Source organism: Myotis myotis, unplaced genomic scaffold (assembly GCF_014108235.1).
Source record: "Myotis myotis isolate mMyoMyo1 unplaced genomic scaffold, mMyoMyo1.p scaffold_m19_p_4, whole genome shotgun sequence".
Classification (NCBI taxonomy): Eukaryota; Metazoa; Chordata; class Mammalia; order Chiroptera; family Vespertilionidae; genus Myotis; species Myotis myotis.
Window position 1 is genome coordinate 9,525,755 of NW_023416346.1, and position 16,791 is coordinate 9,542,545.

General features: G+C 41.9%; 1 protein-coding gene across 1 annotated transcript in view; it reads right to left on the bottom strand.

The window, feature by feature from the left end:
• Positions 1-16,791, bottom strand: part of WNK3 (WNK lysine deficient protein kinase 3) — a 110,710-nt gene that overhangs the window by 48,159 nt on the left and 45,760 nt on the right. The window contains exons 7-10 of the mRNA XM_036305621.1: positions 14,188-14,407; positions 8,876-9,170; positions 7,670-7,860; positions 7,421-7,561 (exon numbers count right to left, since the gene is read on the bottom strand). Of these exons, the coding sequence (XP_036161514.1) occupies positions 7,421-7,561; positions 7,670-7,860; positions 8,876-9,170; positions 14,188-14,407 (847 nt within the window). The remainder of the gene's footprint in view (positions 1-7,420; positions 7,562-7,669; positions 7,861-8,875; positions 9,171-14,187; positions 14,408-16,791) is intronic.

A 16,791-nucleotide genomic window follows, 5' to 3' on the forward strand; every position in this document is an offset into this window, starting at 1 on the left:
GGTGCAGCTAATTTGGAAAACTGACCATTTCTTAAAAAGCTAAACCAACACCATCCTAAGACCCAGGAAGTCTAGTCCTAGGTATTATCCAGGAGAAATGAAAACATATACTAACAAAAAGATTTATATAAGAATGTTCATATCAGTTTGATTCATAATAGCAGAAATCTAGAAAACTCTGGTATTCAAGAATAGTAAAATGAATGAATAAATGGAATATTACTCTGCAGTAAAAAAATAAAAAGAACAACCTACTGATACACACAACATAGATTACTCTAAAAAACATGTCAAGTAACAGAAGACTTACACAAGAGTACATACTGTATGGTTCCATTTATATAAAGGTCTAAAACAGGCTAATCTATGGTGAAAAAATCAACAGTGGTGGACTGTGGGGAGATGCAATGGGGACTGACTGGGAAGGGTCATTTGGAACTTTCTGCAGTAATGGCAGTATTCTATATCGGGTGAGCAAGCTACATACAGCCTGTAGGCCAAAGCTGGTACACCACATGTTTTTGTGAATAAAGTTTTATTGAAACATGGCCATGCCTATTCTTTTGCATTATTGTCTATGGATGTTTTCATGCATGCAATATGAAAGTTGAGTTGTTGCAACAGAGACTCAATAGCCCACAAAGGTTAAAATAGTTACTATCTAGAACTTTACAGAAAAGGTTTGCCACCCTAGCTGGTTTGGCTCAGTGGATAGAGCTTTGGCCCATGGACTAAAGGGTTGGTTGGGGTTTGATTCCGGTCAAGGGCATGTACCTCAGTTGCAAGCTCCATCCAGGTTCTGGTCAGGGCATGTGCAGGAGGCAACCAATTGATGTTTCTTTGTCTCTCCCTCTCTTTTCTACTTTCTCTAAAAATCAATGGAAAAATATCGTCGGGTGAGGATTAACTAAAAAACAAACAAACAAAAAAAGGTTTGCCAAGGGCACGTACCTTGGTTGCAAGCTCAATCCCTGGCCCTGCTCGGGGCATGTGCAGGAGGCAACCAATCAATGTGTCTCTCTCACATCAATGTTTCTCTCTGTCTCTCCTCCTCCCTTCCACTCTCTCTAAAAATCAATGGGAAAATATCCTTGGGTGAGGATTAACCAAAAAAAGGGGCTGTCATAAGGGTAGGGGCTGGAGGGGAGTTATAAGAGGTCTATGGGAGAAAAGGGGGAACAAATGTAATAGTTTCAAGAATATTTTTTTTAAAAAGTCATTGAATAATAATCTGTGTATTTCACTGCACATAAATGTAAACTAAAAAATATAAACAAATACTAAGTTCTAGTCAATGATATGCATGCTAAAGTATTTCTGCATAAAGTATACCGATGTCAGCAACTTTAATTTTGAAATGTACCAGAAAAATAGGATGAATTGATAAAAACATAAAGAGATAGTCGTAGAGCAAATATAGCAAAAAGCTAACTACAGAATCTAGCTGGTACAGATATGGGTATTCACTCTACAATTTTTTCAACTTTTCTGTATCGTTGAAATTTTTCTTAATAAAATTTTGGGGGAAATTATTTTAATTAGGTAAGGGAAATATACAACACATGGTCACAAAAATGGATATTCCAAACCAAAATACTCTGTGAAAAACTCTATTCTAAAGAAATAAATCTCAGAATCATGCTTTGCCTGAAGAAACTTCAGCTGCAAAGATCTTTATTAATCCTTGATCATTCCTGCTAGGAGTCAGCATGCACACATAGGAATCTATATCTATATATATAAAAGCCTAAGCGACTGGCCTACCGGCCAGTAGCTATGACACACACTGACCACCAGGGGGCAGACGTTCAATGCAGGAGCTGCCGAGTGACAGCAACTTTGCAGAGTGCCCTCCTGCACTCCGGGACCCCTTGGGGGATGTCGGACTGCCAGTTTTGGCCAGATCCTCACAGGCCAGGCCAAGGTACCCCCTCACAGGCCAGGCCAAGGTACCCCACTTGCTGGAGGGACCCCACTCACTCTGCAGATGCCCTTAGAGCCCCAGCGCCACCCCAGGTGTGGCCAGCTGGGGAAGGACCGCGGAGGTTGGCTCCAGGGTGTGTCCAGCCCGTCTTGCCTAGTCCAGCGCCATTGGCCACCTTCTAATTCATTTACTTTCAATGTGCGTGAATCTGTGCACTGGGCCTCTAGTTCTTTATAATTTATGCCGGCAACAACTGGTGTGTGCACCAGAATTTTTAAAACATGCAATACCTGACTGTTTAGTCAGGGACACTGACCTCTTTTCCCTTAGATTGTCAAATTAAAAAATGACAACAGCTAACACAATAATAACCATCCAGTGTGAACAAATAAAAATTATATCTACTTTTTGTCAGACTGGCAAAGAATACAATTTTGGTGTGCTGCAGAATTTTAGTAATTAGTTTTTGCGTGCCATGAGATGTAAAAGGTTGAAAATCACTGATATATGCCCTTGATAAAGAGAGAATTTTATAAAACACGTAATACTTGAGATAATAGCTCTTTGGAACAGTAATATATCATAATTAGAAAAGTCTTACAGTGCAGCGTACATTTTATTTAAGAAGCTCAAAGCATTTTTATTAGCCAAACTCAACAAATTCAGGGATGTTAGAGATATCAAAGCAGAACAGAAGAGTAAGAAAAGAATAAACTGGATTCTCAGTTCCTTCCTTTAACGATTTCAATCAATCCCTATGTTAAATAAATCTCACTGAAGTCATCATACCCTTTTTCTCCTTTCCAGTAGAGAAGACAGCTATCCTACAAAGAGGCTGAATGGTGTCATGATTAAGGGCTCAGCCTCTGCAGCCAGGTAATCAGGGTTCAAACCCTGGCCCTCCTGTATGTCATTGGGAAAGTAACTCAACCTCTCTGAGCCTCAGTTTTCTCACCTGTAAAATGGGGGTAATGACAGCTACTATTCACAGGGTTGTTAGGACAGTATATGTTAGGCTGTTAGAAAACAGCATTTGGTACCTAGGAATCACTCATTGGTGATCATTAGTTTCATTTCATAAAGGCAATGCTTTATAATAAATGTAGAACAGTAAGATAGGCTCCTAACATTTTAGGACTAACAACTACTCTGGCCTCCTTGCTATTTTTCAAACATGCCAGACACACTCCTCACTTAGAGCCTTTCCATGGCTTATTCCCTCTGCCTGGAATGTACACTGTGGACTCCCTCGCCTCCTCAAATGTCACCCTCTCAATGAGGCCTACCTTGATCGCCACCTTACAGAAAATTGCAACCCATTTTCCTCCTTACCCTGCTCTAAATTTCCCGATCGCTTTGTACTGTATTATATAATTTACTTTTTATTATGGTAATTGAGTCTTCCCTCGATTAGGCAACAAAACTCAGTGACAGAAAACATTTTTGTTTTTTATTAACTGACATATCCCAAGTTGGTGCTCAAGTAATTGTTGTTATCATCATCGGGTCTCATCCCTTCACTTTACAGATCAGGAAAAGCCAAAGAGACTTGAGTCAAGGCCACTCAGGAAGGAAAAGAGCCAAAAGAGGGACTGCGACTCCCAGTTCAGTGCCATTTCTACTACAGCTCACTATCTCCCTGACCCTGGAACATTACAGAAAAATCACAATCATCCACTATCTTCTCCCAGGAGGATTTACCTTTGGAAATTCTTGGCTTTGCAAATGCTGCTTTACCTGTTAACAGGAAAATGCTCTGAAAGGCAGTGGAAGCCTGTACTGGGAGACCAAGTGGTGACAGATGAACAGAAGAAGATGGCCAATTTGGAAGGGCTATCCCAGCACTTTGATAGAGGGTCTGCTGTTGTAATTGTTTTTCTGATGACCCAGAAACAAGTGCTGAGCTAGAAGCTGGCTGCCACCGTGGCTGGACAGCAGGCCACTGCCGAGTCCATGCTGGCTGGTGCCGTGCTAGGTGTTTCTGCAGGGGAAAAGTCTGACTGCTGTCTAATGCCTGAAGCACTTAAGGCTGCTCTAAAGGTTGTATTACATGTTGTTCCATTGCTGCTGGTTGCAACTGTTCTTGCAAAGGACATGTAATCTAGACTGTGTTTGGAATGGCCCTTGGAATACCTAGTAATGGCTGACCTTGGTTAGGTGCCTGCTGTGGAAAAACAGCATGTTGGCTACGCAAAGAATGCTGCTGCTTCCCTAGCTGGTTTGGCTCAGTGGATAGAGTGTCGGGCTGCAGACTGAAGGGTGCCAGGTTCGATTCCAGTCAAGGGCACATGCTGGGCACATGCCCGGGTTATGGGCTCAATCCCCAGTTGGGGGCGTGCAGGAGCCAGCCGATCAATTATTCTCTCATCATTGATGTTTCTATCTCTCTCTCCCTCTCCCTTCCTCCCTGAAATCAATAAAAATATATTTTAAAAACTGGGTGTGAGGATTAAATAGGCAATATTCATTTTTAAAAAAAGAATGCTGCTGCAGATGTGACCTTCTTGAGTAGACTGCTGATGGCTTTTGTGTTTTTGTCTATGAGATGAATGAATGATCTGCTGATTCTGAATGAAAGCTGAGTGAGAAACCTGGCTTGGTGTTAGATGTGAGGCAAAAAGCTGTGCAGAGAAGTACAGGGCTGGATGTGGGCCAGTGAGGAGGCCTGCTGAATGAAGGACATCTACACAGGGTGTTGAAACTGTCCTTCCACGGCCCGCTGAGATGGAATGCTAGTTGACTGGGCTTTTAGCTGCTGGTGTCCAAAATTGACATCTATCTGGGATGGAGCTTCTGAATGCTGGACACTAAATAAAGGCTCAGTAGAAAGTGTCTGTGGCCCAGCCAGTGTGCTCAGTGGTTGAGCATCGACCTATGAACCAGAAAAATCACAATTCGATTCCCAGTTAGGGCACATGCCGGGGCTGTGGGCTCGATCCCCAGTGGAGGGTGTGAAGGAGGCAGCCAATCAGTGATTCTCTCTCATCAATGGTGTTTCTCTCTCTCTCTCTCTCTCTCTCTCTCTCTCTCTCTCTCTCTCTCTCTCTCCTTCCCACCCTCCCTCCGTCCCTTCCTCTCTAAAATCAATGTATCTCTCTCTCTCTCTCTCTCACACACACACACACACACACACACACACACACACACACACACACACACACGGCTAATATGCTAAGTGTCCAACTGACCGGCTGCTATGACGCTCACTGACTACCAGGGGGCAGACGCTCAACAAAGGAGCTGCCGAGCTGCAGTGATTTGGCAGCGGTAGTCTTGAGTGATGCACCCAGAAAACAAAGAAGAGGTAGCCCAATTCCTCACGGGGGGCCACGTGATTCCACCTTCAGCCATGGGTTATGTTGTTGCTGGGGCACTGTCGGCCCCAAATCTGGTTTACTGCACACTTGCATTTGCATTCCACACCCTGTATGACAGCAACTTTGCAGAGTGTCCTCTCACACTCCAGGACGACTTGGGAGATGTCGGAGAGCCAGTTTCGGCCCGATCCCTGCAGGTGATCCCCACAGGCCAGGTCGAGGGACCCCACCTGCCAGAGGGACCCCGCTCACTCCGCAGACGCCCTTTGAGCCACGGTGCCACCCCTGGTATGGCCAGCCAGAAAGGGACTGCAGGCGGTTGGCTCCAGGGCGTGTCCTGCCCTTCTCGCCCAGTCCCACCCCGCCCCAATGGCCACCTTCTAATTAATTTCCTTTCAATGTGCACAAATCCATGCGCCGGGTCACTAGTCCTATATAAGAAAAGGGCAATATGCAAATTGATCCTAACAGCAGAGTGACTGGGAATCACTGGTCACTATGACACACACTGACCACCAGGGGGCAGACGCTCAATGCAGGAGCTGCCCCCTGGTGGTCAGTGTGCTCCCACAGGGGGAGCTCTGCTCAGCCATAAGCCAGGCTGATAGCTGCCAGTTCAGCGGTGGTGGTGGGAGCCTCTCCTGCCTCCTCAGCAGTGCTAAGGATATCCGACTGCAGCTAGGCCTGCTCCCTGCTGGCAAGTGGACATCCCCTGAGGGCTCCCGGGCTGCCAGAGGGATGTCTGACTGCCAGCTTGGGCCCAATCCCCCGGGGAGCGGGCCTAAGCCAGCAGGTGGTCATCCCCCGAGGGGTCCCAGACTGTGAGAGGGCACAGGCCGGGCTGAGGGACCCTCCCGAGTGCACAAATTTTTGTGCACTGGGCCTCTAGTATATATATAAAAGAATATGTCTGTGTATCTAAGGTTGATGTTAAATGTCTTTTGTTGAAGAATTATTACCTTAAGGTTGTGTTAAATAGGCTTGTTGTTCAGATGTCTGTGCTACATAAGGTGGTACTGAGTACAATTTCTGACCTGCAGTTTGTAATATGTGTTTTCTTGCTATTAGAAGGGTTTCCAGCATATACATGCTGGGTTATAAAGGTTGCCTGTTCAGTTGTCTGGATGGTGTAATAAGTTTGTCCTGCATAAGGGGCATGCTATATAGTGCCTGGTAAGTGGGCTGTTCCATAGGTTGCACAGGGTAAGCTGCTTGGATCCTATATGCTCCCTGGTCTGGAAAAGGTGACTGAACTGGAAGTTGCACTGGGAAAGCAGGCTTCCCTTGGCCTGAGGCTGAATAAGAGGGTTGTACCAGTAGGTGAGATTGGAGAAGAAGTCTGCAAAGAATGAGTTGGTTGTGATCCCGATGGTTATACAGTGTAAAGAGGATGCTCTCCGGCTGGCAGTATATAAATAGGCTGTGCTGGAGCCTGGATTGGGTGAGCTGACTATGATGGGTAATAAGCTTGTTCCGGGGATGTATCCCAAAGAGCAGCTGCTCGGGAGCCTTCAAGGGAAGGATGGAAGTTCTGTGATGGTCCTGGATAAGTGTGTTGAACAGAATAAGATGGCTGTTCCAGAGGCTGAATCACACTTTCAATACCACCCCCTGGCTGCCACTGACTTGCATGAGCTTCAGATTCTTGCAGAATACAACCCTGCTGAACATTTTTCTGTGGTGATGCCATAATCTTAGGTTGTCAAGCTAATGGCTGCTGCTGAATACAGGCTTGGAAAAAAGGCTTCTTCAAATGCATAATCTGATTTTGTGGCACTGAAGAACCTGGAGATATGGACTCCTGATGTGCCACTTGGGTATGGCTGGTGTACTGAGTGTATCTTTTGTGAAGCCCAATGGGCCCCTGAATGGCCTTCAATGGAACCAAAAGGGAGCTGTGCTGTACTCACATACTGAGCAGAAGAATGGCTTGACAAAGCTTAAGGGTGGTTTCTTTTCCAATTATATGAGCAATGTCTCAAAATTCTAGTTATACAATGTTAGTTTAGGTGCATCCTCAAGAAGAATGTCGTAGGTGAAGGAAAGCAGAAACTTTCAGCTTTCAGTGACTTTTATAAAAACCATGATGAATTTATGAAAGAGTGCCTTTGCCTAGCAGAAAATCGAGGCAGTGTTAGATATGTTTAACTGAATACAGGGCTTCTAAAATGTATCTTACCTTTGTCTGCGAGACCTTCTGGACAGTTAATGGGGACACCAGGGGTTGTGAGACTGGTGGTCCAAGGACATGTACAGGCAAAACAGTGGACTGACCTTGAGCCAAAGGCAAAATCTGGGGCTGAGCCAGCTGTGGCTGCTTCTGTAACAGTCACATAAGAAAAAAAACCCAAAAACGATTAAAGATAAGCCCTCCCATTTACAGTAAATATGCTGATTATATATTTAAAAATATAACAGATCATCTTACCCCTGAAATCTGCTGGTAATGTCCTACTAGCTGCTGGGGTGGATAAATCTTCCCTGGAACATTCATTTCGGCCTGTGGGATGCTAGAAACCATTTGAGAGCCCATCACCTGGTCCGAGGAATAGCCTGTGCTGGGCTGACTTGCATCTGAGTGTGTAACTGATCCAGCTCCGGACTCGGATAAACTGTCACCTAGAACAAAGAAAATAAGCAACAGGTAGAAGTGAAAACTTGAAGCACCAGGTCCAAATAGCATTGGAAATAGTGTTTCTTTCATTTTTTCTTACACTGACAACCTGAGACATCTTCAAATAAAATATGTACAATGCAGAATTAATAAAAAAACTCTCAGTGTAAACTCTGTGCTGATATGATAGAATGGCAAAAATTTTCTTAGTAAAGCAAAAGCTGAAAACAAAGAATCACATAAAAATCAAATCCATTTGCTGGCCATTTCACATATATCCTTAACTAACCTATACTTGTCAATAGGGTTTCAGTAAAATCTAAATGTCATATTCTTTTTTATTCTCCTAGAAGCTAGCTAGAGAATAATACTGTCATTATACAACAATTAGCTATTACTATGAAAATGCTGTATCCTTCTAGAAAAGAGAATGCATGACAATAGAAAAATTAGAGGCACTGTGTTAATTTTATACTTGAGTACAAAATACAAAGAGTCTTAAAGTTTAGAAAATTCCTTCTTAAAGAAAAAAATCATACCCTTTAGTTCCTAGTTTTCTATATTAAAGGACTTATTTTAGACCCTTAAAATGGTAGAAAGATTATAATCCTTATGCCACTAGTACCTTGGGCAAGTCATGTAACAGAACATTTTCAAATAAAACTAGCTGGCTTATCTATTTCAGGGAATTTGTAAAAGGACTGATAAAATGATAAATAATACATTGAAAAATAAAAAAGTATTATCTAAAGATAAGGGAATATAATTACACATTTATTTGCTTTTATTTTTTTACTTTTTTTTTAAGGGAGAGGAAGAGAAACATCGATGTAAGCGCATAACATACCTGGGTTTCGGGCTTGATCCCTGCATACCCCCACTACAGGGATCAAGCCCGAAACCCAGATATGTGTCCTGACGGAATCGAACCAGCAACCTTTCGGTGCATGAGACGAGGCCAAAATAATTGAGGCACACCAGCCAGGCATTGTTTATTTTTATAAGTTATAACTATGTTACCTGTAACAGAGGAACATTGCTGCTGTGGTTTTCTTTGTAGAAGCTGTTGTCGAACTTGTTGTTCGACTTCAGTTTCTTCACACTCAGCCGCGGTGTGCTGAGCAGGAGCAGGGGGCAGAGTTGTATTCTGGGGTGGAGGGAGAACACTCCCCACAGACTTGCACTGCGAATCCCTGCGTTCTTCTAAAGAGCCAGCTGGCTTCTTCTCTCTTGTCTTCTTTATCAGGGTCACCCGGTCTCTAATGGACTTAGCAACAGCTTTGGAATCACTTTCATGGAAGAATCCTGACTTGACCTACAAACAAAACATAAACAGCAAACTATATCTTTAACATTTAACCCCGGGGATCAATGGGGTGATAGATGTTTGCAGCAAGGTCCGCCCTCACATCTAACATTTAAGATTTTAACCTTTTTTTTTTAAACTAGTGGAGTTATTTAGTGCCCCCAAATCCCAAATGCTATTAAATAACAGTTTCTATGTTCTTTCTTAATTAGACATAGGTAAATGTCAGAGTCTTTAATCAACAAAAGGAAAACAATACTATCACCAAGCATTGTTAAAAGAATTCTGGTCTTAAATCAAACAAGCAAATAACTTGATGTTTCAGTACATGCAGTCTTATTATAGGGTATTTATGACTGCCCTGTTTTGTGACATTAAAAGGGTTTGCACACTCAGCAACATTAAGTGCCTACAATAGGCTCTAGAGACATAGAGGTGATTAAGTTGGCCCTTTGCCCTATATGAGCACACAATCTGATGCTGAGGGACAGATACAAGCTTAAAATGAAATGAGGTAGAAATGAGCTGCTGTAAAAGCCCTAAAGGAGCACATGCCTCTCTGGAGGAAGTAGAGAAAGTATCACAGAAGAAGATAAACTCTGACCTGGATTAAAACAAACAGAAAAAGGAACTTGGCAGGCTACTGAGTGTAGATGACGTTTACAGATCAACACTCTAGGCAGAGGAAAGTATGCTAACAGCAAAGTACTACAGCGTGCTAGGTGTTAGAGGAGTGAGGAGAAGTTAAGGACTTGCTGTCTGAGAGGACCAGGGCTGAGGAGTAGAAAAGACTTGGGGAGGTGCTATAGCCTATCATTCTCAGTCCTACAATCTGCATTTTAGAGTATGTCTTGGGAGTTTGCTGACTTGGGGAAATTTCCTGGTAGTTGAAAGATGATTAAAATGTGAGACAAAGCTCATATATTTAAGTTCACTCCCTTTGAAAGCTAAAAAAAACAAACCCCCCAAACCCATAGGAAATGCATTTTTAAGTTATAAGCCCATAAGGACAGGGAGAATAAGAGAAAGACAACAGCAACAACAGTTGGGACTCTTTTGAATATGGAAAACAAGTAGATAATAATTGACTCAGCAAACCTAAAAGAGGTGAACTAGAGAAAGCCGAGATTCCCATTCACACTCAACACTACTCACAAGGTGCAGGGACTGGTAGTACCAGGTACTTCCAAAACTGGGTAAAATCAAAAGAGATGACTAAAATAAGGAAGACTAAGGGAAAGGGTTTTGAGAAACAGGTATGTAGGATCCTATGCCCCACCAGCCATTCCACTCCTTTCAGTGACTGCTTCTCCCCTACCCAAGGAGTCTGCAGTTTAGTTCTCTGGACTATGGAACACCAGGCACAGTTGAGGATATGGCTTCCAAGTGGAAAACAAAAAGATTAAGCGACCATATGCATGCTGAATGCCATATGCAGAAACTTCCAGCCCTCTTCTCCACTTGGCTACCAAAATACCAGTAACCAGACCCTTACCCTCCAGGAAGGACAATGAAAGATTCCTCTCTAGGGATCTGACCAATCCAAGAAGAAAAACCAACAAATATTGATGTCAGAGATTCCCCAACTAATGGCTCACCCAGATACCCTGTGGTAGAGGTCAAAGTTAATAAGTCTGACACAAGCAGTCATATGGTCCTATCAGCTTGTCATGTCAGTCTCTGTGGTAGGCAAATGATGGCCCTTGGAAGATGTCCCATCCTGATCCTCAAACCTGAGCAAATGATGAGATGTCACTGTGCTAGGCACAGTTGACATGAAGGTAGGGAGATGATCTGGTTGAGCCTTTGACCAGCTGGTGACACTAGAAGGATTTAACATGCCATTGCTAACTTAAAGGAGACGTGGGGGCATGTGAAGGGACTGTAAGAACTGCAAGTGGCCCCTGGCTAACAGCCAGCAAGAAAATGGGGACCTTAGTCTTGCAACTGCACAGCATTACATTCTGCCAACAACCTGGATGAGCCTGGAAGCAGATTCTTTCCCAGAGCCTCCAGAGTAGAGCCTTGGTGGCCAACACCTTGACCTCAACCTGCGAAACCCCAAGCAGAGAATCCAGCGAAGCCCACTAGGACTTCTGACCTACAGAACTGAGATTATAAATGAGTGTTGTTTTAAGCCACTAAGACGTTTGTGATCATTTGTCACACAGCAATAGAAAACTAATACACTCTTCCACTATTAATCATGAACAGCCAGCAGCCAGCCAAGAATTACCAGAAATATGAGAAAAGCCTCTACCAAGAAGATGGAGCACAAAGCTAACAAAGGGAAAAAAGCAGCAAATTGGAGTAAAGAGACTATGCAGGGAGGAAAAAAAATGTCAAAAGCACTCCCTTTACTAAGGTTACAGAAAGATGCAATAATATTGCATCAACACCACAAAGAACACGATTTTTTCTCTAAAAAAGAAACAGACCAAAGTATAAAGGAACTCTTAAAATTAAAAACATGATAGCAGAAATGAAAAACTCAATGGAAGGGTTAGAAGATAAAGTTGATAATATCTGCCAGAAAGGAAAATAAAAAGACAAAAAGATGGAACATAGAAAAGATAAGAAAATTGGAGAAACAGTTCAAGAGGTCCGACATCCAAATAATAACAGTTCCAGAAAGAGAAAACAAGGTGGGAGAACACATCAATAAAATACTTCAAGATAGCCCTGGCTGGTTTGGCTCAGTGGATAGAGCGTTGGCCTGCGGAATGAAAGGTCCCAGGTTCAATTCCAGTCAAGGGCATGTACCTTGGTTGCAGGCACATCCCCAGTGGGAGGTGTGCAGGAGGCAGCTGATCAATGTTTCTCTCCCATCAATGTTTCTAACTCTCTATCCCTCTCCCTTCCTCTCTGTGGAAAATCAATAAAATATATTTAAAAAATACTTTAAGAAATCTCCCAGAAACTAAAGGGTATGAGTTGGACCTAGCCAGTTTGGCTCAGTGGATAGAGTGTCGGCCCTTGGACTGAAAGGTCCCGAGTTCGATTCTGGTCAAGGGCATATACCTCGGTTGCAGGCTCAATCCCCAGCCCTGGACCGGGAGCATGCAGGAGGCAATCAATCGATGTGTCTCTCTCTCACATCGATGTTTCTTTCTCTGTGTCTCTCCCCCTCCCTTCCACTCTCTCTAAAAACTGATGGAAAAACATCCTCAGGTGAGGATTAACAATACATAAATAAGTTTAAAAATAAATAAATAAAGGTTATGAGTTGACAGATTGGGAGGGTCCACTGAGTATCCAAGGCAGTAAATGAAAATAGACCCAAATCAAGGCACATCACTCTGAAATTTTAGAATATTGAGAATGCCAAGATATTATAAGCTTCCAAAGAGGAAAAATGGATCCCGTGCAAAAGATCCAGAAAACAGAACAACTTTGCACTTCTTAATATCAATACTGAAAGCTAGAAAAGCAATGACTCTTAATTTTTTTTTCCAAAATATATTTTATTGATTTTTTACAGAGAGGAAGGGAGAGAGATAGAGAGTTAGAAACATCGATGAGAGAGAAACATCGATCAGCTGCCTCCTGCACATCTCCTACTGGGGATATGCCCACAACCCACGTACATGCCCTTGACCGGAATCGAACCTGGGACCTTTCAGTCCGCAGGCCGACGCTCTATCTACTGAGCCAAACCGGTTTCGGCAACTCTCAATTTTTTTTAACTGCACAACCTAAAATGCCTTAGCCAGCCAAATAATTGGTTAAATATGAAGATAGAATAAAGACACTTTTTATATATGCAAGTCTCAAAGAATTTACCTCCCATGTACCTTTTCTTAAGACGCTAATAGAGGAAGTATGGCGCCATAACAAAAGAGTAATCTGTGGGATTTAGGAACATGAAGTCCAATACAGGAGAAAGGCAGAGAAGTCTATGAAGACAGTGAAGGGAGATACCAGGATGAGAGCTTTGTGCCATATGTTCAAGGCAATCATTCCAGCTTAGAAGAGTGTGACTAGAAAGAAAGACCTGTTGTCTCCAAGATCTCCACTGTCACTGTCCCATTCTTCTTCTTTTTCTTCTTCTTCTTCTTTTTTTTTTTTTTTTTGGTTAATCCTCAGCCGAGGATATTTTTCCATTGATTTTAATAAAGTGGAAGGGAGGGGAAGAGACAGAAACATCGATGTGAGAGAGACACATCGATTGGTTGCCTCCAACACACACCACCACTGTGGCCAGGGATCAAGCCTGAAACCGAGGTATGCGTGCCCTTGACCAGAAGCGGCTGACGCTCTAACCATTGAGAAACTGGCCAGGGCCCATTCTTCTTTTTAACCTGAGGACGGAATGCCCAGATGAGCCTGCTACACAGTATCTGTACTTCACTAACTATGACCACATGCTGCGGAATGAAGCTCCTGCAAGCTCTCCCTCCAAGCGCTGCAACAGCCCAGGTTGGGGACCCAGACAACTCATTCTGGTCCACACAACAGCCCCGCTGGTGCACTGACTGAGGGGAGCCACGTGTTTAGTTCCCTGGACTCCCGTGTGACCTCACCCACTGACTTCCCCAGAAGGGGCTCTTGTAACCCCTTCAGGAAGCTGAAGCCAGACAATGACTGAGAGGTTCTGTTCAACTCCTCCTCTCCTGGGCAGCTTCACCCAGGAGTAACTTCAGTAACCAGTGGGGTGTGTGCTCGCCACTCAGGTTTTCAAAACAAAACCGTATGTTACTTAGGTAAACTACAATGAAAAGCAAAGGAATGACACAAGAGTCAGAATAGATATTGCTGGTGGTGATGAGCGAGGGAAATGCAACCTGGAGGGGCACACAGATGGCTTCTAAGATACCAATTGTGTTCTGTTTCTTAACAAAGGTAGTATATTATCAGTCTTTATAGTGTGTACAAATTTAATATACTCTGCTGTAGCAATACATTTCATAGTACAATATCAATTTAAACAAAGAAAAGGAGAAAATGAAAAAAGAAAGCAATGAGAAAGGAAATCAATGCTGATACTTCTAAAGGGCAGGGGGAAATAGCAGTAGCATTCACTTACCATTTCATAGGCTACTTCCTCAGGGGTATCTTTTTCTAAATTGAAACTGAATTCAATAGCTTCATTGTCTTTGTGCTTGCCTTTCAATTTTTTAGGGTCTTCAACCCAGAGTCGTAAAGCCAGAGATGAATTTGAACAATCATCTTCCTCTGCTAACTCCACCCTCAGTCCTGTATCCTCAGCAAAAAATGCGTGGTTTAGTAGGTTCTTGATAGACAACCTAATAAACAAAATACATAGTTCATTATCAATCCTTCCAATCATAAACAACACATAGAAACTTTAAAATTAATTGTATCAAAGTAACAATCTATTTTAAAATTTCTATTAATTAAACTATTAATCTGCCTTGTCATAAAAACAAAATATTTTCTCTTATTATTACCAAGAATGCAAAAAAAATTTCCAACTAACATGCATCTGTAGGGATCTTAATTAAAGATTATTACTAGCAACATATCTAGATACTGAAGTTTAACATACCTAAAAGTATGCCTTAAAGAAAGTTGGAGACGGAATCTCAGAGGGAGGGTGAATGGGAGGTAATCAACCAAGGACCTTGTATGCATTTATGCATGGCCCACGGACACAGACAACTGGGCAGTGATGGCCTGGGGCAGGTGGAGGGGGGAGGGTGAGAGGGGCAGGCTGGAGGGGGTGCATGGGGGGGAAGGGGGGGCATATGTAATACTTTCGACAATAAAGAATTATTAAAAAGAGAGACAGAGATTTGGAGAAGTGCTGCAGTTCATGTTACGTGAATTGAGTAGTTTCCCTAAACCACTGGCTTAGGTTATTAAAACACATTGCACACAGATCACACGAATTCTCGTGTTTTCATATTACACAGTATTTTACTTTAAAAAGATCATAGCTTGTAAGAACATGTAATAACTTCAAAATGCAATGGGTATTTAATTTTAAGGCGTGCCTTTAACATTTATGTAAAACGCTTTTTGTACTCATTCAATAGAAACTTATCTGGCCACTGGTAAAGCTAGCAACAAAACTACTGCTCCACAATGTGTTAAGACTCAAGCAACATATTGCCTGCCAAGGAAATGAAAAACTCTTCCAGATATGTAAACTCTAAATTAAATTAAAAGTTCAAATTCTTTGCAAATGTTATAAATAGAACTTGTAGCCCTGGCCAGTGTGGCACCAAAAGATCGCTGGTTCGATTCCTGGTCAGGGCACATCCTGGGTTGCGGGCTCGATCCCCAGTAGGAGTCATGCAGGAGGCAACCAATCAATGATTCTCTCTCATCATTGATGTTTCTCTCTCTCTAAGATCAATAAAAACATTTAAAAAAATAGAACTCGTAGACTTCATTAGCCATAATCTAGTCAGTGTATGTCACTCTTTAGAGCATACCATAGGTGAAGCTAATTTACAATTTAGTTCAGTAAAGTCCCATGGTTTTCTTGAAGTATTTATGTCTAGTGTTTTAGGCCAAAGTATACATACAATGGATAAAAGACTAGCTTAGTATCAGGGATTAACCATCTTTGAAGAAAAAAAAAGTACAGGGGTTCTAAAGATTCTTTTACAAGCTGGGAAATTAATTTCCTTTCCTTTGACCAACTTCCAAAATAGAGATATAATATCTAATCTATCTGTATTACAGGCCAGGGAGCACTAAAACTGATGTATTCCATAATGTCTATGTAGAAAGCCCCTCCTGTGCTATTTAAAACAGACAAAGCATATTGACAAAGCGTTATCCTGTAAGTTAAGGATTTAAACCCTCTACATATTTAGTGATCAAAAGACAAATAACCCTTAATCAATAAAGAAAAAAAAGAAATAGAAGAAAAAAAGACAAATATTTAACTAAGGCAGTGATATACAAAGAATAATCTTGCTCAGACTAATTAGTTTTAAGGTTAAGGTGAGATGTGTTTAAGAAAGCACAACCAAGTTAAACCCTCTACCTTCAATGAAAATTTTGCCTATTTGACTAAAGAATAATTATAGCAATCGCAAAAGATACCATTCATTAAATACATATCATTCTGTTAGGGATTTTATAGACATTCATTATCTTTTTAATCATCAAAACAATGCCTGTTTTGAGTAACAGTTAAATCAATATCACACTGATTAAGTGAGTCCAGATTTGAATTTTAGACTCACACTGAAACCTGTGCTCTTTCCAATAAATATGCCATGAATCCTTTTGAATATTCCAGTGTTCTTAATAAATCGTAATTAAAATGCTGTACAAACAATAATCAGAATCCAAACTAAAATGGCTACTTCAACATAGTATTTTTAGCCTTGCTTAAAAAGAGCAGGCCTAAACTCCTACAGCTCAAAAAGAACAAAAATAGACAACTCAATTTAAAAAAGGGCAAAGGACTTAAATAGACAATTTTCCAAAGATATGCAAATGGCCAATAAGCACATGAAAACATACTCAACATCATCAGTCATTAGGAAAATGCAAATCAAAACCACAATGAAATACCACTTCATACCCACTAGGATGGCTATTACCAAAAATCATACAAACAAACAAACAGAAAATAACAAGGGTTGGTGAGGATGTTGAGAAATTACAACCTTCCTACATTGCTGTAGGGAATGCAAAATGGTGTAGC